Source organism: Cherax quadricarinatus, chromosome 29 (assembly GCF_038502225.1).
Source record: "Cherax quadricarinatus isolate ZL_2023a chromosome 29, ASM3850222v1, whole genome shotgun sequence".
NCBI lineage: Eukaryota > Metazoa > Arthropoda > Malacostraca > Decapoda > Parastacidae > Cherax > Cherax quadricarinatus.
Genome location: NC_091320.1, coordinates 699151 through 722506, shown reverse-complemented (window position 1 = coordinate 722506; position 23356 = coordinate 699151). Strand labels below are relative to the sequence as shown.

General features: G+C 45.9%; 1 protein-coding gene across 1 annotated transcript in view; it reads right to left on the bottom strand.

Moving 5' to 3' along the window:
- The window catches only part of LOC128690650 (uncharacterized), a 39916-nt gene that overhangs the window by 16474 nt on the left and 86 nt on the right, over nucleotides 1-23356 (bottom strand). The window contains exons 1-2 of the mRNA XM_070089579.1: nucleotides 23325-23356; nucleotides 312-472 (exon numbers count right to left, since the gene is read on the bottom strand). The exon at nucleotides 23325-23356 is cut by the window's right edge and continues 86 nt beyond it. Coding sequence (XP_069945680.1) covers nucleotides 312-460 — 149 coding nt within the window. The 5' untranslated portion in view covers nucleotides 461-472; nucleotides 23325-23356. The remainder of the gene's footprint in view (nucleotides 1-311; nucleotides 473-23324) is intronic.

Sequence of the window (23356 nt, the reverse complement as noted above, 5' to 3'; positions counted from 1 at the left end):
TGACAATACTCAGTGTGGGGTGTGGGTGGTGACAATACTCACTGTATGGGGTGTGGGTGGTGACAATACTCAGTGTGGGGTGTGGGTGGTGACAATACTCAGTGTGGGGTGTGGGTGGTGACAATACTCAGTGTGGGGTGTGGGTGGTGACAATACTCACGGTGTGGGGTGTGGGTGGTGACAATACTCACTGTATGGGGTGTGGGTGGTGACAATACTCACTGTATGGGGTGTGGGTGGTGACAATACTCAGTGTGGGGTGTGGGTGGTGACAATACTCAGTGTGGGGTGTGGGTGGTGACAATACTCACGGTGTGGGGTGTGGGTGGTGGGTGGAGTCGTGGCATTGATGAAGATCATCTTGCAAGGCAGAAGTGAAGTTGATGACACAAGAAGCATTGATGACGAGCAGCAGCAGCACCAGCAGTGGGCAAGCCCCTGCTGTACCCTCCCTTACCATCACCAGGCTAACCTGCAACAACATTATTACCATCACCATGCTAACCTGCAACAACAACATTATTACCATCACCAGGCTAGCCTGCAACAACATTATTACCATCACCAGGCTAGCCTGCAACAACATTATTACCATCACCAGGCTAGCCTGCAACAACATTATTACCATCACCAGGCTAGCCTACAACAACATTATTACCATCACCAGGCTAGCCTGCAACAACATTATTACCATCACCAGGCTAGCCTGCAACAACATTATTACCATCACCAGGCTAGCCTGCAACAACATTATTACCATCACCAGGCTAGCCTACAACAACATTATTACCATCACCAGGCTAACCTGCAGCAACATTATTACCATCACCAGGCTAGCCTGCAACAACATTATTACCATCACCAGGCTAGCCTGCAACAACATTATTACCATCACCAGGCTAACCTGCAACAACATTATTACCATCACCAGGCTAACCTGCAACAACATTATTACCATCACCAGGCTAGCCTGCAACAACATTATTACCATCACCAGGCTAACCTGCAGCAACATTATTACCATCACCAGGCTAGCCTGCAACAACATTATTACCATCACCAGGCTAGCCTGCAACAACATTATTACCATCACCAGGCTAACCTGCAACAACAACATTATTACCATCACCAGGCTAGCCTGCAACAACATTATTACCATCACCAGGCTAGCCTGCAACAACATTATTACCATCACCAGGCTAACCTGCAACAACAACATTATTACCATCACCAGGCTAGCCTGCAACAACATTATTACCATCACCAGGCTAGCCTGCAACAACATTATTACCATCACCAGGCTAGCCTACAACAACATTATTACCATCACCAGGCTAGCCTGCAACAACATTATTACCATCACCAGGCTAGCCTGCAACAACATTATTACCATCACCAGGCTAGCCTGCAACAACATTATTACCATCACCAGGCTAGCCTGCAACAACATTATTACCATCACCAGGCTAGCCTGCAACAACATTATTACCATCACCAGGCTAGCCTGCAACAACATTATTACCATCACCAGGCTAGCCTACAACAACATTATTACCATCACCAGGCTAGCCTGCAACAACATTACCATCACCAGGCTAGCCTGCAACAACATTATTACCATCACCAGGCTAGCCTGCAACAACATTATTACCATCACCAGGCTAGCCTGCAGCAACATTATTACCATCACCAGGCTAGCCTACAGCAACATTATTACCATCACCAGGCTAGCCTGCAACAACATTATTACCATCACCAGGCTAGCCTACAGCAACATTATTACCATCACCAGGCTAGCCTGCAGCAACATCCTTACCATCACCAGGCTAGCCTACAGCAACATTATTACCATCACCAGGCTAGCCTGAAACAACATTATTACCATCACCAGGCTAGCCTACAGCAACATTATTACCATCACCAGGCTAACCTACAACAACATTATTATCATCACCAGGCTAGCCTGCAACAACATTATTACCATCACCAGGCTAACCTGCAACAACATTATTACCATCACCAGGCTAGCCTGCAACAACATTATTACCATCACCAGGCTAGCCTGCAACAACATTATTACCATCACCAGGCTAGCCTGCAGCAACATCCTTACCATCACCAGGCTAGCCTACAACAACATTATTACCATCACCAGGCTAGCCTGCAGCAACATCCTTACCATCACCAGGCTAACCTACAACAACATTATTACCATCACCAGGCTAGCCTGCAACAACATTATTATCATCACCAGGCTAGCCTGCAGCAACATCCTTACCATCACCAGGCTAGCCTACAACAACATTATTACCATCACCAGGCTAGCCTACAACAACATTATTATCATCACCAGGCTAGCCTGCAACAACATTATTACCATCACCAGGCTAGCCTACAACAACATTATTATCATCACCAGGCTAGCCTGCAGCAACATCCTTACCATCACCAGGCTAGCCTGCAACAACATTATTACCATCACCAGGCTAGCCTACAACAACATTATTATCATCACCAGGCTAGCCTGCAGCAACATCCTTACCATCACCAGGCTAACCTACAACAACATTATTACCATCACCAGGCTAGCCTGCAACAACATTATTATCATCACCAGGCTAGCCTGCAGCAACATCCTTACCATCACCAGGCTAGCCTACAACAACATTATTACCATCACCAGGCTAGCCTACAACAACATTATTATCATCACCAGGCTAGCCTGCAACAACATTATTACCATCACCAGGCTAGCCTACAACAACATTATTATCATCACCAGGCTAGCCTGCAGCAACATCCTTACCATCACCAGGCTAGCCTGCAACAACATTATTACCATCACCAGGCTAGCCTACAACAACATTATTATCATCACCAGGCTAGCCTGCAGCAACATCCTTACCATCACCAGGCTAGCCTACAACAACATTATTACCATCACCAGGCTAGCCTACAACAACATTATTACCATCACCAGGCTAGCCTGCAACAACATTATTACCATCACCAGGCTAGCCTGCAACAACATTATTATCATCACCAGGCTAGCCTGCAGCAACATCCTTACCATCACCAGGCTAGCCTACAACAACATTATTACCATCACCAGGCTAGCCTGCAGCAACATCCTTACCATCACCAGGCTAGCCTGCAGCAACATCCTTACCATCACCAGGCTAGCCTACAACAACAACATTACCATCACCAGGCTAGCCTACAACAACATTATTACCATCACCAGGCTAGCCTGCAGCAACATTATTACCATCACCAGGCTAGCCTACAACAACATTATTACCATCACCAGGCTAGCCTACAACAACATTATTACCATCACCAGGCTAGCCTGCAGCAACATCCTTACCATCACCAGGCTAGCCTACAACAACAACATTACCATCACCAGGCTAGCCTACAACAACATTATTACCATCACCAGGCTAGCCTGCAACAACATTATTACCATCACCAGGCTAGCCTGCAACAACAACATTACCATCACCAGGCTAGCCTGCAGCAACATCATTACCATCACCAGGCTAACTTGCAGCATTACCATCACCAGGCAAACCTGCAACAACGACAACTGCTGAGATGGATTAGGATGAGTGATATTGGGTAGCAGGGCACAATATACTTACAGTACTTATGATTTTATTGAAGACTGGGTCTCTGCCTGCCACCATAGGCCTACCCACCCAGCTGTCCATATTAAACTGACTCACTGAGATGCGACCACCACATCTCCTACAATGTTTGGACATATGTTCACATGATCATACTGTCTAACGGTTATTGGAATACATAGTATACATACTATCATACTACTGACAGCTTGGAACATGCTATGGTACAGCATCCCTGACATATAGATGGATAACTAATACAACAGAAACTGAACAGCAGATGTTATGAACTACACGCAGTGATTCTATACAATGCAATGGAATGTTGCACAACAGGAACACATAACATAACTACTGTTGTGGATCACAAGAGGTAAATGAGATCGATAGATCACTATTCATGTGATCATGTGATGTAGTCCACATTGCTTGTGATGTCTCTGAGGGAGACCTAATTTAACCAATTAAATGGTCACACCTTGCCTTGGCAAATAGCTGTCAGATATGCTTTTCGGCTTAAGTCTCATGTCTTTTGTTTGTGACGGTGTCAGATACCAGCATCAGGTCGCAACACGTGGTCTATGCCTTATGGGGAAGGGGGGTGCTTTGACGACCATATAAGCAAGGGAACAGCTGAGCAAGAGAGAGAGGTTAGGTTAAGTAAGGTTCGTCAGGAAACAGGACAAATATTTCCTGACGCGGGTCTTAGTCAGATGATGACCCGCCTTTGGAGCTTTTGGTCATCTGACCGAGGCCTTCCGCTGGCTTACCGGTCCACCCCTTTAAAAATTATGGTCATTTATAACCATTGTTATATAATAAGAGAGAGAGGTTGGTGACAGGTCCGGACAGCCGCGTGTGCAGTGGACCACGCATATGAATCTCGGGTCAGCCGGTCAGTGAATTAAGAGTGAGTACCAGTCCGTGTTACTGATAACATCTACCCTTCCCCCTGATAATAAGTCTCATAGTTCAATTGTTATATTATGTAAATTTCCATCTGGAGTTTACCTGGAGAGAGTTTCGGGGGTCAACGCCCCCGCGGCCCGGTCTGTGACCAGGCCTCCTGGTGGATCAGCCCCTGATCAACCAGGCTGTCGCTGCTGGCTGCACGCAAACCAACGTACGAGCCACAGCCCGGCTGATCAGGAACTGACTTTAGGTGCTTGTCCAGTGCCAGCTTGAAGACTGCCAGGGGTCTGTTGGTAATCCCCCTTATGTGTGCTGGGAGGCAGTTGAACAGTCTCGGGCCCCTGACACTTATTGTATGGTCTCTTAACGTGCTAGTGACACCCCTGCTTTTCATTGGGGGGATGGTGCATCGTCTGCCAAGTCTTTTGCTTTCGTAGTGAGTGATTTTCGTGTGCAAGTTCAGTACTAGTCCCTCTAGGATTTTCCAGGTGTATATAATCATGTATCTCTCCAGCCTGCGTTCCAGGGAATACAGGTTTAGGAACCTCAAGCGCTCCCAGTAATTGAGGTGTTTTATCTCCGTTATGCGCGCCGTGAAAGTTCTCTGTACATTTTCTAGGTCAGCAATTTCACCTGCCTTGAAAGGTGCTGTTAGTGTGCAGCAATATTCCAGCCTAGATAGAACAAGTGACCTGAAGAGTGTCATCATGGGCTTGGCCTCCCTAGTTTTGAAGGTTCTCATTATCCATCCTGTCATTTTTCTAGCAGATGCGATTGATACAATGTTATGGTCCTTGAAGGTGAGATCCTCCGACATAATCACTCCCAGGTCTTTGACGTTGGTGTTTCGCTCTATTTTGTGGCCAGAATTTGTTTTGTACTCTGATGAAGATTTAATTTCCTCATGTTTACCATATCTGAGTAATTGAAATTTATCATCGTTGAACTTCATATTGTTTTCCGCAGCCCACTGAAAGATTTGGTTGATGTCCGCCTGGAGCCTTGCACTGTCTGCAATGGAAGACACTGTCATGCAGATTCGGGTGTCATCTGCAAAGGAAGACACGGTGCTGTGGCTGACATCCTTGTCTATGTCGGATATGAGGATGAGGAACAAGATGGGGGCTAGTACTGTGCCTTGTGGAACAGAGCTTTTCACCGTAGCTGCCTCGGACTTTACTCTGTTGACGACTACTCTCTGTGTTCTGTTAGTGAGGAAATTATAGATCCATCGACCGACTTTTCCTGTTATTCCTTTAACACGCATTTTGTGCGCTATTACGCCATGGTCACACTTGTCGAAGGCTTTTGCAAAGTCTGTATATATTACATCTGCATTCTTTTTGTCTTCTAGTGCATTTAGGATATGTTTTATTCTAGCCCTTTGATGTTATTAAGTAAACTATAGCCATAGTTCCCATTCCCTATTCCCTATTCTGTTAAGCACTGGGAGAACACAGGAGACGTGCTCACTTGCTGGGATACCTCAGGCAGAGTGAGGTAAAGGTCTCACAATCTACGGATTCTGAGGAAAATTATATAGAAAGAAGAACGTATTGAACAGACAAGACAAACTCGGTGAACTAACATTATTACTATTAAATCTAAGAATTCACTGACAGCGTTGATTATCTGTGTACAAAAATTATATTATCCACAGTATAAATCGAAGCACAGGAAATATGATACACAGTTAAGTAATTGTTTGACATAATTAATAATTTATACAAAGCATTCACATTGAACCTCAACTCTGGTAGGGTGAGGTTTACATATGTACTTGTCGTGACTGGGGGTAATTTATGGTAGTGGTAACTGCAGAAACCCGAGGTGTTCTCATCACTTGTCGTATACGCAGGAAGTAACAACAATCGGGACGTATGTCAGTCAGGTTGTTAGAGGCAGAAGGTACTGGGTCAGAAAACTGTCAGGGTGTGACTCGCTGGTCTAGGTACGGTGGGTGAGTGATGGGAGTAAGCGATGCAGCCTCCCTCTCGTACACTAACCACAGTAATCTATCTGGCTTATCAACTCACAATAGCCCACACAAGTCAGTCTCTCTATTATCATTCTGTCATGCAGGTGGAGACACATGTCTAGGGTGCATTAACAAAATAAGCCGACTCTTGGATGTCACTACCGCCCGGCTCCGGCTGGGTTGTAAGTATCTTTGGCAGGTTAAATCACCACCACCAGATGTAGACCAAACGAAATGTCAGCCTTGCCAGATGGACAATTGTCACACCTTCCATCATTATGTACTGGAATGCGATCAAATCAATGAATTTTAGAGACAACTCAGAAATGTTCAAGAAATGTCAAAGTAGAAGATTGAGACACCCATGCAGCACATGGGAACCCTTACCCAGGAAACGCTTCGCCACACAGTGGCTTCATCAGTCCAATACAAAGAGGAAGGCGTAAGGAAAGGAGGAGTATGAGGTAATCAGTCCCTCAGCCTGGAGTCGATGTGTTCAGTCCATCTACAAGATTGATGGACTGAACACATCGACTCCAGGCTGAGGGACTGATTACCTCATACTCCTCCTTTCCTTACGCCTTCCTCTTTGTATTGGACTGATGAAGCCACTGTGTGGCGAAGCGTTTCCTGGGTAAGGGTTCCCATGTGCTGCATGGGTGTCTCAATCTTCAACTTGTCGGTTTTTCAAACCATTCATCACAAAATGTCAAAGTATTTTATCCGCAGTGATATATTAAAAACCATTCTGGAAAAATACCTGACTTTACTCACTGTCAATAAAACTAATATGTGCATTAATAAGTCACTGTAATTATGATCAGGTATGATAGCTGACTTGATCAGCTATCAAAACTTTGCGGCCCAGTCCCTGGACCCATTAGGTACCCCTGTAATGTTGAGGTACAGTTCCTGCACCCATTAGGTACTTATGTACTCTTTTTGACTACCGCTCACAGGATGGGTCTTGGGGGCATAATAAAAATATTAAATTAACTAAGACACTTGGATGAAATTTTTCTTCGACCATCATTTGACTGGTAATACTAAGAAGTACAGACACACTTGTGGATCACAGTCACAGAGGTACTTAGATATGCTGGCTTGGGTGAGTTACTCTTCTGCTGGTGTGGACAGCAGGTTGCTTTAATGACTTAGCTTTGTCGATGCAGAAAAGCATCTTGAAGGCTGGAACACTTTCAAAACTCATGCATAGACGTTCTGGTGGGCAAGACATATATACTAGCAAGATGGAACTTGCTTGGGCACATTGGCAAAATCTGGCTTGGCTTAACTGCATGAAAGTCCAGGGTCTAGCTATCGAAAACTGACATGCAAAGCCAGTTGCAGCAGTGCAAGGATCCAGGGAGATGTTTGCAGAATGGTAGATGAGAGGCAGGTGTGGTGAGAGAAGAGTAAGCTGAGCTGGGTGGCGTCCCTCAACAAACTCTTCACTTTAACTCGCAATAATCAAAGTCAATTATGCCTGTTGTGCAAACCATTTGTTGAGATAGACTCAGATGAGTGATATTAGGTAGCAAAGTCACAATATACTTGGCCTGTTATGGGTTTATTGAAGAATGAGTCTCTGCCTGCCACCATAGTCGTATGAGCCTATGTTAAACTGACTCACTGAGATGCGCCCAGCATCTCCTCCAATGTTTGGACATATAACCACGTAATCATGTCATCTAACTGTTATTGGAATATATAGTGTGCATAATAAACACTACTGACAGCTCAGAACACAGTATGGAATGACATCCCTGATATACTACACAATACTGACACAACAACATTACCATCACCAGGCAAACCTGCAACAACACTGCAATAAAGCGGCAACAACAGCATCAGCAACATTACACTGCGATGTTTGTCGTTCAAAATTCATGAACTGGCTTCACCAGCATTATAATAAACATTATTATAATGGCCACCAACCTGACTAAATACTGAATATTGCAATACTGTTATGTGACCAAACTCCGGTACTGTTATGTGACACATTACCACACATGTGACCAACACCAGTACTGTTATGTGACACATTACCACACATGTGACCAACACCAGTACTGTTATGTGACATTACCACACATGTGACCAGACACATTACCACACATGTGACCAGACACATTACCACACATGTGACCAGACACATTACCACACATGTGACCAGACACATTACCACACATGTGACCAGACGCATTACCACACATGTGACCAGACACATTACCACACATGTGACCAGACACATTACCACACATGTGACCAGACACATTACCACACATGTGACCAGACACATTACCACACATGTGACCAGACACATTACCACACATGTGACCAGACACATTACCACACATGTGACCAGACACATTACCACACATGTGACCAGACGCATTACCACACATGTGACCAGACACATTACCACACATGTGACCAGACACATTACCACACATGTGACCAGACACATTACCACACATGTGACCAGACACATTACCACACATGTGACCAGACACATTACCGCACATGTGACCAGACACATTACCACACATGTGACCAGACACATTACCACACATGTGACCAGACACATTACCACACATGTGACCAGACACATTACCACACATGTGACCAGACACATTACCACACATGTGACCAGACACATTACCGCACATGTGACCAGACACATTACCACACATGTGACCAGACACATTACCACACATGTGACCAGACACATTACCGCACATGTGACCAGACACATTACCACACATGTGACCAGACACATTACCACACATGTGACCAGACACATTACCACACATGTGACCAGACACATTACCATACATGTGACCAGACACATTACCACACATGTGACCAGACACATTACCACACATGTGACCAGACACATTACCACACATGTGACCAGACACATTACCACACATGTGACCAGACACATTACCACACATGTGACCAGACACATTACCACACATGTGACCAGACACATTACTAGATCCTCACAATGTTCCTGACACTGTAGTGGGTAATATAGTGTCATCCTGGGTCACTAAACTCCTCAGTCACTTATAGTTGAGGTCAAAGTTATTGTTACAACAGACACTAAGAATGTTCCTGACACTGTAGTGGGTAATATAGTGTCATCCTGGGTCACTAAACTCCTCAGTCACTTATAGTTGAGGTCAAAGTTATTGTTACAACAGACACTAAGAATGTTCCTGACACTGTAGTGGGTAATATAGTGTCATCCTGGGTCACTAAACTCCTCAGTCACTTATAGTTGAGGTCAAAGTTATTGTTACAACAGACACTAAGAATGTTCCTGACACTGTAGTGGGTAATATAGTGTCATCCTGGGTCACTAAACTCCTCAGTCACTTATAGTTGAGGTCAAAGTTATTGTTACAACAGACACTAAGAATGTTCCTGACACTGTAGTGGGTAATATAGTGTCATCCTGGGTCACTAAACTCCTCAGTCACTTATAGTTGAGGTCAAAGTTATTGTTACAACAGACACTAAGAATGTTCCTGACACTGTAGTGGGTAATATAGTGTCATCCTGGGTCACTAAACTCCTCAGTCACTTATAGTTGAGGTCAAAGTTATTGTTACAACAGACACTAAGAATGTTCCTGACACTGTAGTGGGTAATATAGTGTCATCCTGGGTCACTAAACTCCTCAGTCACTTATAGTTGAGGTCAAAGTTATTGTTACAACTGACACTAAGAATGTTCCTTCGTAGCATCACAAATATTACTAAGATTTACGTCCAGCTTCTGTCATTCAGACATGTGACAGCCTGGCTTGGACAGTGGCTTCTCTGTCTCGTCACTAAGATGACGGTGAATCTAGCCACCACCACTCCATGAATAACCCACACGGGTTTACTGCTTCACCAATACCTACATAGTCCAGTCATTCACAAAGTTGACAAAGATAAACTAAAGTATACTGGAACTTCCTCTTGTGCGAAGTAAGACTTGTTTGATGATCTTCTGGTGGATAACTGACACATCTAACAACTTCTAGCATTAATATCTTTATATATAATGTTGATGATGACAAGATTCTTGTATAAAGGTGATCCACTGAACAATGTCGGTGATCCACTGAACAATGTCGGTGATCCACTGAACAATGTCGGTGATCCACTGAACAATGTCGGTGATCCACTGAACAATGTCGGTGATCCACTGAACAATGTTGGTGATCCACTGAACAATGTTGGTGATCCACTGAACAATGTTGGTGATCCACTGAACAATGTCGGTGATCCACTGAACAATGTTGGTGATCCACTGAACAATGTCGGTGATCCACTGAACAATGTCGGTGATTCACTGAACAATGTTGGTGATCCACTGAACAATGTCGGTGATCCACTGAACAATGTCGGTGATCCACTGAACAATGTCGGTGATCCACTGAACAATGTTGGTGATCCACTGAACAATGTCGGTGATCCACTGAACAATGTCGGTGATTCACTGAACAATGTTGGTGATCCACTGAACAATGTCGGTGATCCACTGAACAATGTCGGTGATCCACTGAACAATGTCGGTGATCCACTGAACAATGTCGGTGATTCACTGAACAATGTTGGTGATCCACTGAACAATGTCGGTGATCCACTGAACAATGTCGGTGATCCACTGAACAATGTCGGTGATCCACTGAACAATGTCGGTGATCCACTGAACAATGTTGGTGATCCACTGAACAATGTTGGTGATCCACTGAACAATGTCGGTGATCCACTGAACAATGTCGGTGATCCACTGAACAATGTTGGTGATCCACTGAACAATGTTGGTGATCCACTGAACAATGTTGGTGATCCACTGAACAATGTCGGTGATCCACTGAACAATGTTGGTGATCCACTGAACAATGTCGGTGATCCACTGAACAATGTTGGTGATCCACTGAACAATGTCGGTGATCCACTGAACAATGTCGGTGATTCACTGAACAATGTTGGTGATCCACTGAACAATGTCGGTGATCCACTGAACAATGTCGGTGATTCACTGAACAATGTTGGTGATCCACTGAACAATGTTGGTGATCCACTGAACAATGTTGGTGATCCACTGAACAATGTCGGTGATCCACTGAACAATGTCGGTGATCCACTGAACAATGTTGGTGATCCACTGAACAATGTTGGTGATCCACTGAACAATGTTGGTGATCCACTGAACAATGTCGGTGATCCACTGAACAATGTCGGTGATTCACTGAACAATGTCGGTGATCCACTGAACAATGTCGGTGATCCATTGAACAATGTTGGTGATCCACTGAACAATGTCGGTGATCCACTGAACAATGTCGGTGATTCACTGAACAATGTTGGTGATCCACTGAACAATGTTGGTGATCCACTGAACAATGTTGGTGATCCACTGAACAATGTCGGTGATCCACTGAACAATGTCGGTGATCCACTGAACAATGTTGGTGATCCACTTGTTATTGCTGTTCTTACTGTTGAACAGCGGTTTAGTGCCGATGAAGGTAGCGTAGGTAGCAATGATACGGCCGTGGACTAGATTGGCTTTAATCGGGTAGGAGTGAGTACACAACGGGCAGTGTGAGGAAGTGACCGCAAGCCAGTCCGTGGAGGGGGGAGAACTTGTGTACGGCAGGTCGGTCCAGGCGGGAGTGAGAGAGGGTGGACTGTGTGTCCCACCGACCTAGGTAGGCCTACAGAGGGCAGCACTGAATGCCGCGAAATATGAACTAGTCAGAGCAGACGGCTAGGCTGTGTGCTCTGCCAGTACAGGCTGTCTACATTTGCTCGGCCACGCACCTCGCGTCGTCCCGACGCGACAATACTGGTGGGCCCATAGGTATAAAGGAATTACACTAGCTACCCCAGAGAGGGACTGGCTTTCGCTCACTAGTAAATAAAAAATGGACAAAAAAATGCAACAGGCAAAAAAAAAAACTCTCCCATCCAGGGGAAGAGAAAACTGGTTTGCCCGCGCTGTTTCATCGAGTAGAGAGCCGGGAGACGTCAGCACTGGAACTAAAATCTTCTATATACAGGTTGTCCGCAGGGCTGAACATCAGTTGACCACTCGTCTACTAACGTTGTTGCACGCTCACATCTGCAAACAATGACTGACAGTAGCATTTCCTAAGGTGTGACATGTAACTCAGAGGGCAGCACTGCCCTGACCGTAATACAGGCTTTTTTTCTTTAGTAGAAAAAACACTGGTGCACATACATACAATAATACTATATCCATGGAATTCATTACACTCTGGGTACCCTTCTAAAAGTATTTACATAATTACATGATGTTGTCCACCCTGACTCTATTATCGACTAGCTATACAATGTGTGTGCATTTATACCCATTTCTGCAAGCAAACAATTAGCATAACTAGCGTAGGAGTCGGACAAGTCAGTAGGTACGTCAATGTCACAGAAATGTACTGTTGTCCTGGGTCGCAGGCCATAAGTATGGAGCCTTACTGGGCCGTCTTCCGTACCAGCAGTAGTGGGAGAAGGGGTAGACGGTTTGTCCCTAACATTAGTCTGATCGTGGCGTTGCAACGCACGCGCCTCCAGCTCTACTTCGGCCTGCATATGGTCCACATACTTCATGTGATCAAGGTGGGCTTCCTTGATAATTCCCGTAGCAATCTCCCTCACCTCGAACTTATTGCCACGGAGCTGTCGTAGGACACGGTAAGGACCCACAAACTTTGGGACAAGTTTGTGCATACCTGGGGTCTGCACTGGGTTGAGCAACATAACTTTGCAACCTGGTTCCACTTTGCTTTCCTTGGCGCGGGCATTGCGCTCTGACGTGAACCTATCAGTAGCTTTCATAAGGTTCTCTCGTACCCGCTGGAAGACAAGCTGCGTTGTCCTCATCTTTACTACACTGGGGTTATCAGTATCGTAAGTAGGTCTAGGTGGAGTAAACAGAATTTCATATGGTAAGCGCTTGTCATAGCCATACAAAGCAAAATGAGGTGTCTCACCGATCGAGCTGTTGAGGGAGGAATTTAATGTACACTGAACGTCTGGGATAGCCTCATCCCATGTAGTACAACTTGGGTTAACGGTTACTCTGAGCACCTCCAGGACTTTGCGATTTGTACGTTCAGCAAGACCATTACTCGCAGGGTGGCGTGGAGCTACTGGCGCTTGGTGAATGTTGAATCTGGAGCAAAGATCCTGCATTATGCCATTTATAAACTCAGACCCATTGTCTGACAGAAGGACACGTGGGCAAGTATGACGAAGAACAACATGCTCACGGAAAGCACTAGCGACCGTTTCAGCGGTTTTATCAGGAATGGGTACTAATTCACTGTACCGCGTCAAGTTATCTACCATTACAAGCAGGTGCTTATTTCCCTTCTCCGAGGTCGAGAAGTTCGTCAACAGGTCGACAGAAGTTCTCTCCCAGGGCTCCTTTGTAATGGGATACTTTAGAATGGGGTTAGGACCTGTAATGGTACCCTTGTGCTGTAGGCAGACAACACACTGGTGTACATGCTTGGCAATGTCCGATGCCATCTTAGGCCAGAAATATTTCATTCGTGCCTGTTTGATACTGCGGTCCTTCCCGGGGTGCGCTACACCTGGGACATTGTGGATCAACCTAAGAGTAGCTGGTATCATGGACTCTGGTATCACCAGTTGGTATACGGTTCTGCCGGGGTCCACCAGCTGTGCAACACGGCACAGTACTCCTTGGTTGACCACTAAATCCTTCAGTGGAACGGGAGACTTGACCTGTAAGTCAACGTCCTCCTTGGTAAGGAAACGAAGGACTGGAGACCACACAGGGTCCTGTCGTTGGGCTCTCTCGAGATCCTCAACAGAGAACGAATTGCCGACACTCACGAATGCTATATGTCTCGACAGGGCGTCAGCTACAACATTTTGCTTACCTGGGACATAGCAAATTTCAGGGTTGTAGTCATTGAACGTGAGCGACCACCGAGCATGCTTTCCCGAGAGGTTCTTATTTGCAAAAAGGGCCAATAAGGGTAAATGATCTGTATAAATCTTGATAGGATAATGATAGATGATATCCCGAAAATGACTCAGGGCCCATACAATGGCTAAAGCTTCTAGCTCTGTCACTGAATAATTGACTTCCGCTTTAGTAAGAACACGGCTAGCATAGGCAATAGGCTGTTGCTTCCCATTAGATTCTTGTGACAAGACTGCACCGATGCCAACTTTGCTGGCATCAGTCGTCAAGGTAAATGCCTTGGTGAAATCAGGGAATCTAAGGGTTGGGGCTGATGTTAACTTGTTCTTAAGAATGACAAAAGCTCGTTCCTGATCGCACGTCCACTCAAAAGGGGCATCCTTCTTGAGTAAGCGTGTCAGGGGTGCCGCAATGGTGGAGAAACCTGCGATAAAGGTGCGGTAGAAACCCGCCAGGCCTATGAAGGACCGGACTGCATCCGCCGTCATGGGTCTGGGGAATTTCTGCACGGCCGAGATTTTAGACTCGTCCGTCTTTATGCCATTCTGAGTTACTACGTGACCCAGAAATTTTATTTCCTTCCGGAGGAAATGACATTTGGAGAGCTTTACCTTAAGATTTGCCTGAGCTAGCCTGTCCAATACCCTGTCAAGTTTCTCAAGATGTGACGGGACATCTTGCGACATGACTATGAGATCATCCAGGTAGACCATGAGCGTGCCACCTAGGAGGGTACGGAAAATTGTCGTCATCAAACGACTAAACGTGATTGGGCTTCCGCGCAAGCCGAAGGGCATCCTCCTGAACTGGTAATGACCAGTTGGAGTAGAGAAAGCTGTCAACTCTCTACTCTCATCATCGAGGGGGATCTGCCAGAACCCTTGAAGAAGATCAAGAGTTGAAAAGACCTTATTATCGCCGATGTTCTGCAACAGGTCGTTCAGAACTGGCAATGGAAAACGGTCTGGGATGGTACATGCATTCAGTTTCCTGTAATCGATAACAGGGCGCCAGGTTCCGTCTTTCTTGGGAACCAGAATAAGGGGAGCATTCCACGGGGAAGTGGACTCCTCAATAACTCCATCACGGAGCATCCGTGTAATGAGTTCTTCGGCGAAGACTCTTTGCGCATGTGGCAGGCGATACGCAGGTACATAAATGGGTTTAGTACCTTTGTCAAGTGGAATACGGTGAGAGATCAGTGGGGTCAAACCCATTGACTCACCATCTAGTGCAACTGCAGAACGTGCACGATTGAGAACCTGGAGAAGTTTTGGAACCTCTTCAGGATAGTCTGTCAAAGCTAGATCATCTTCCTGCACTGGCCGGGTGTTGGAAGAGTCAGCAGCAGACTCGCCTGGGAGAACTGCACTCACAAGGAAGTCAGCTGGGGCTTCACCCTCCACTCTCACCGGGAGAGGGAATCTGACAAGGTCAACAAGTGAGGTATTCTTCCGCAGGGGAAATTCTCGACTATGCATGTTGACAACAAGGACTTGCAACTTACCACGTTGCACTGTGTGCAAGGATGGTTCAAGGGAGAGGCCCTTGACTCGGCATGTGTCGTTGTCAACCAGCACATGGTCTCCTTCAAAAGCTCTGCTCACGTACACCGTAACAGGAGTGAGCGAGTTAGCTGACAAAGTGACGTCATACTTTGTACAAGCAGTAACTCTGCTCGCTGATGCCATGACACGAGTCAGACAGTCGCCTGCCGACAGGGATACTGCGGCTTGACAACTGCTGGTCTCTACAACAGCGTCAGAGTTAGAGTGAAGGTTAGACTGGGCGTCCCCAGACTGGGTTTCACTGGTAACTATGCGCTGATGGCCAGGAGGTGATGGGCAACGAGCTCTACTACGAGGTCGATCAGGACGAGAGACCGACCCCGGGGAGAATGTGCTATGGAAACCACCAGTTTCCAACGATTCTAGGCACTGTGCGTACTCTGAGACGGAGTAGCACGTAGTGGATCCTAAGCGCACGCCCCAGAAGGGCACATCCACTCCGTTGAATTCCGCTTTCCACTCAGCTGGATCTAAACGGATCCTAAGATCTGCCATGGTTTTGAACCCTATGAGCAGGTCACCATGGAAAACAATACCATCCACGACTAAGAATTTTGCGGACAGCTTGTGACCCTGGACCACAAATTCTAGCGTTGTGCGACCGCGAACCGTCAGCGGTTTACCTGAGACTCCTCTCAAGGTCTGAATGGCAGATGGCTCTGTCAACATGGCCGCGTGAAGGCCAATGTCTCGGAAAAAGGTGGAGCGGACAATGTTAACCACCGAACCTGTGTCTAGGAAAAGCTGAACAGGCTTATTGTGGACAGTGGACTCGATGAGCGGTCCACATGGGTTGTCATACCGAACATGAAGGCATGACAGGCCGACGCGATCCCCGGAGTCACAGCTGCTCGAGGCTCGACACTTGTTGACGAGGCTCGACCTGGAAGGTACGGTAAGAGTCTCAGCAACAACGTCAAGACACTCGGTTTCCTCACTGTCGGCAAGCGTATCACTGCCCAGGGCGGCGAATGCATTGCGGACAGGGACGGAATACAGCGACTCTGACAGGGTTACTACGTCTTTCGCTGGTTTTGCGGACGCGCCTCTTCCCCCGAACTAGTGGAAGGGCTTCTACGAGCATGTGCATTGCGCGACGACTGCTTGCTCCACTCAGCTGTCAGCATACTTCGCAGCTTGTTACACTCATGGGAGGTATGACTGGAAGTATTGTGGTAAACACAGATTCCCTCGCGAGACTGGGCATGGGGACGGTGACGGTTACCTTGATACTGAGCATGGGGACTGTGACGGTTACTTTGCGGGGACTTAAGTTTGTAACACTCAGATCGGTAGTGCCCTCGTTTGCCACAGTTAAAACAAGTCACTACACGCTTAGCGGGTGAGGTTGGGGGTGGTGTCTGCTGGCGACGTTTCGCCCTGGTCCAGGAAGTCGATGACTGCTTTTTTGTATAAGACCGACTGTTGTTACTGTGGTCGCTATTTTTACTTAGGCGCGTATTAGTGGGACTGGGGTTAGAACCTTTGTGGGTTGGCTGTCTGACAGCAGCAGCAAAAGTGACTTCCGGCTGCGACCGCGGGGTCACTGCGGACGGCGCTGCAAGGATGGGTAGGGGATCATCCGCAAAGCGGCAAACCTTGCCTTGCTCGGAAGGCGGCTTGAGCGAGTCGATGGCGTCATATGCACCCAGGACGTCGTGCTGAGGGCCGAGTCCTAGCGCATCAATGGCAGCCCAGAGGTTAGGGGCGGAATCCCTCCGCATGATGCCGACAGCCAGCATGGGGATGATGTCTTTAATAGCCATACGGCCATCACCATCCGCCCACTTAGTGGAGTTGACGGCATCAGTAAAGTCCGTGGCGGCTTGCTCGAAACGGCAAACGCAAGCCAGGGGGCTTTCGTGCCGGTATTGACATTCGGCCAAGACGCTGGTAACGATGTCAATGTAATGGCGTTGGCGACTACGCCGAAAATAACGCCTAAATTCCTCCTTAAGTTCACCCCAAGACTGAATCTTACAAACGCGCTTGAGCTGCACAAAGGCACCTATATCACCCTGGGTGAGATCCACTGCTGCAACAGCAGCACGAATGTACTGTGTATCTGTTGGGCTATCAAATAGAGCCTGAACAGTCGCCTCGACTGACTGCAGCCATGGCTCTAAACTATTTGCACGACCGTCAAAAATAAGGGTCAGTTGTGGACGACGAGCCGGCCCACTGGTGGTCGAGGCGTGAGCCACAAGTTGACCAACTGTCGCTGGGGCTTCGATGCCCTGCCGCGTGCTCACGCTGGCTGAGGCACCATTGCTGGCACCAGCAGAATCTGGGGTATCGGCATGGCCACTGCGTGTCCTAGTCATGACGTCGATTGTTGAAATGCAAGTAGGTCACGAAGATGGTAAACAGGTCAGAGCAAGAAATGGTATGCACTGGCTACAATTCAAAACAGAGTCAAAGAGAACTCAGCACCACAGTACTAGGTAAACTGCTTAGTGATAGAAATAATTTGAGCAAAACAACAATAAAAAGGGAAATAGTGATACACTCTGAACACAAAATAAGAGATGTATGCAAGTGAATGTACTACAGGGAAGTGCACAAAATGAAGCTAAGGATAGTCAATAATTTCACCAGGAATCTGGCAACAAAATTTATGAAAAGGAGTTTGAACTGTAAACACTGGTAGCAAAAATTGCACAAAATTAAAATAAATCAGGTACTACACAACACTAAACTGTGCTGCAAGCACAGTTTAAAAAGATTGCGGGTGCTAGCAGTAGCAAATTGAAACGCAAAAAAAAAAGGTAATTCACTTGCACAAGGGAAGTTGGCACAAAAAAGATATCAGAGTATGGAATAGTGCCAAAAATCACACTCAAAAGAAAAATACACTGACCAGAATTGCTATATTGCACACAAAATAAAATTAATAAAAATGCAAATTATTAAATTCAAGAATATGGCAAAAGTTAACTGGTGTTAGCAGGGTGTACACTGGCAAAAAGGAAAAAAAAAAAATTTGCACAATCTCAAGGTCAAAATTAATTAACTTCACAAGGAATTTTGGTAATTAATGGTAAATAAGCAGGTTCCCAAAAATACACTCAATGACTTGGGTATATAAAATAGCAAAAAGCAATGCACATAGGTGAATATTCACTGATAAAACATAGAATATATGTAGAGCAAAAATAAATGGGGGAACAGAAAAAAAAATTTAATGGGCTAGGCACAGATTGTATGACTGCAGGTAGAATATACTAATACTTAAGTACTTGAAGATTACACTTATTAAAAAAAAGAACTAACAAACAAAACAGTGCAAGGGTGTCAACAATCTGTGGCTAACTTGCAGGTGCAACTAGAAAAAAAAATAACAGCACACAGGAATTACATGAAAACTGTATGTGAGAGGTAAATTGTATAAATGGTCAACACTGAACAATTTAAATCAATAACTGAGGTGCAAGAAGCAGAATAATAAAAAAAAAACTGGAATTTAAAATGTAGGAGTGCAAAAATAAATTTACAAAATTTAATAAGCTGTAGGTAAATGGCAAAATGTGCACTGATGACACTGAACAATTTACTGAAGTATGGCTTCAGTAACTAACTGTATTGGTGCAGGACAGTTAAATAATGTCACAAAATATTAGGAAATGCTAGGTAAGTCACTGTTTACTTAACTTTGAGTGCAGATGGACGAAGGTACGGCAGGTCCTGGAACTTTCAGTGACGCTCCAGTAACACTACACACCTCGTAGCATTTGTATACTGCTATGGGGCTTCAATGTCGTAGAAAAAAAATATCAGAAAAGACTTGGGAAGAACAGGAAAGACCGGAGTAACTCTGTGGAGGTATAAGAAGTTAAGAGACGTGGATACCCGGCGTGAACCAGAGCTGGTGTATGGTTGTTTACACTGGCAAGCGTGTCTGGGCGCGCTGACTGACTGCGGCTTCAGCACACGGAGAACAAAACATTTACTGCACTACTCGAACGTGCTAAAAACAAGCTTAAGTGAAACTTTGAACTGGGACGAGTAAGTTTTACTGTAACAAATCACTGGGGAAAACAGAACTGGTGATGAACTGGGAATAAAACAACAAGGGAAAGGGAAAAAAAAAAGATTTTTAAACTGGGCAACACAAAAAAAAAACTGCACTGGCTGGAGATACGTAGGTGCTGAGTAGTAGTAGACACTATGATGAGTCACGAGCTGCCGTAGACGCTGAACTTTGCTGGCTTAGGGGCTAAGCCAACTGGGTTCCCACGTGGTTAAGCCCGGTAGAACTTCTTGGAGGAACTCTACTTCTTGTAGCTGAGAAGGGCGTAGGGACGCTGTAGGAGGCAGGAGAATGGTGCTGGAGAGTGTTGAAGGGCTGTAGAGAGGGTGATGAGGTGAACACGTGACTGCTAAGGCTGGAGATGACGCCGTGATGCCTATGTCCAGATTTTGTGGGAAAAATCTAGGACGAAGATCTATCTCGGGTCCCGTCAAGACGCTGGGAGTAGCAGATAACTCTTTAGGCTAGCAGGTGCGTTGGATGACGACGGATGATGTTGACTGGTGTCGACCGATCCCCTCCACCCTGAAAAGGCTCACAATGCCGCTGACTCCGCTGTCACCACTGTTATTGCTGTTCTTACTGTTGAACAGCGGTTTAGTGCCGATGAAGGTAGCGTAGGTAGCAATGATACGGCCGTGGACTAGATTGGCTTTAATCGGGTAGGAGTGAGTACACAACGGGCAGTGTGAGGAAGTGACCGCAAGCCAGTCCGTGGAGGGGGGAGAACTTGTGTACGGCAGGTCGGTCCAGGCGGGAGTGAGAGAGGGTGGACTGTGTGTCCCACCGACCTAGGTAGGCCTACAGAGGGCAGCACTGAATGCCGCGAAATATGAACTAGTCAGAGCAGACGGCTAGGCTGTGTGCTCTGCCAGTACAGGCTGTCTACACACTGAACAATGTTGGTGATCCACTGAACAATGTCGGTGATCCACTGAACAATGTCGGTGATTCACTGAACAATGTTGGTGATCCACTGAACAATGTCGGTGATCCACTGAACAATGTCGGTGATTCACTGAACAATGTCGGTGATCCACTGAACAATGTTGGTGATCCACTGAACAATGTCGGTGATCCACTGAACAATGTCGGTGATTCACTGAACAATGTTGGTGATCCACTGAACAATGTCGGTGATTCACTGAACAATGTTGGTGATCCACTGAACAATGTCGGTGATTCACTGAACAATGTTGGTGATCCACTGAACAATGTCGGTGATCCACTGAACAATGTCGGTGATCCACTGAACAATGTCGGTGATCCACTGAACAATGTCGGTGATCCACTGAACAATGTTGGTGATCCACTGAACAATGTTGGTGATCCACTGAACAATGTCGGTGATCCACTGAACAATGTCGGTGATCCACTGAACAATGTTGGTGATCCACTGAACAATGTCGGTGATCCACTGAACAATGTCGGTGATTCACTGAACAATGTTGGTGATCCACTGAACAATGTCGGTGATTCACTGAACAATGTTGGTGATCCACTGAACAATGTCGGTGATTCACTGAACAATGTTGGTGATCCACTGAACAATGTCGGTGATCCACTGAACAATGTCGGTGATCCACTGAACAATGTCGGTGATCCACTGAAAAATGTCGGTGATCCACTGAACAATGTTGGTGATCCACTGAACAATGTTGGTGATCCACTGAACAATGTCGGTGATCCACTGAACAATGTCGGTGATCCACTGAACAATGTTGGTGATCCACTGAACAATGTCGGTGATCCACTGAACAATGTCGGTGATCCACTGAACAATGTCGGTGATCCACTGAACAATGTCGGTGATCCACTGAACAATGTCGGTGATCCACTGAACAATGTCGGTGATCCACTGAACAATGTCGGTGATCCACTGAACAATGTTGGTGATCCACTGAACAATGTCGGTAATTCACTGAACAATGTTGGTGATCCACTGAACAATGTTGGTGATCCACTGAACAATGTTGGTGATCCACTGAACAATGTTGGTGATCCACTGAACAATGTCGGTGATCCACTGAACAATGTTGGTGATCCACTGAACAATGTCGGTAATTCACTGAACAATGTTGGTGATCCACTGAACAATGTTGGTGATCCACTGAACAATGTTGGTGATCCACTGAACAATGTCGGTGATCCACTGAACAATGTCGGTGATCCACTGAACAATGTTGGTGATCCACTGAACAATGTTGGTGATCCACTGAACAATGTCGGTGATCCACTGAACAATGTCGGTGATTCACTGAACAATGTTGGTGATCCACTGAACAATGTCGGTGATCCACTGAACAATGTCGGTGATTCACTGAACAATGTCGGTGATCCACTGAACAATGTTGGTGATCCACTGAACAATGTCGGTGATCCACTGAACAATGTCGGTGATTCACTGAACAATGTTGGTGATCCACTGAACAATGTTGGTGATCCACTGAACAATGTTGGTGATCCACTGAACAATGTCGGTGATCCACTGAACAATGTCGGTGATCCACTGAACAATGTTGGTGATCCACTGAACAATGTTGGTGATCCACTGAACAATGTCGGTGATCCACTGAACAATGCTTGTATAAAGGTGATCCACTGAACAATGTCGGTGATCCACTGAACAATGTTGGTGATCCACTGAACAATGTCGGTGATCCACTGAACAATGTCGGTGATTCACTGAACAATGTTGGTGATCCACTGAACAATGTTGGTGATCCACTGAACAATGTTGGTGATCCACTGAACAATGTCGGTGATCCACTGAACAATGTCGGTGATCCACTGAACAATGTTGGTGATCCACTGAACAATGTTGGTGATCCACTGAACAATGTCGGTGATCCACTGAACAATGTCGGTGATTCACTGAACAATGTCGGTGATCCACTGAACAATGTCGGTGATCCATTGAACAATGTCGGTGATCCACTGAACAATGTCGGTGATCCACTGAACAATGTCGGTGATCCACTGAACAATGTCGGTGATCCACTGAACAATGTCGGTGATCCACTGAACAATGTCGGTGATCTACTGAAAAATGTCGGTCAAGTCTGACCGAAAAGTCGTCGTAATCTCCTCTCTCCTATGTGCCAGTTATGTTTCTATTGTTTCAGTCATGGTATTGCGTCTTTATGCTAAATATTAGCTCTTAAAGCTTTCCTTAAATCTAAAGCAAAAAGTAAATGCAACTTTTGTTTTGTACTTACCAAGATTTTGTCTCTGGAAAGTTACTAAAGAA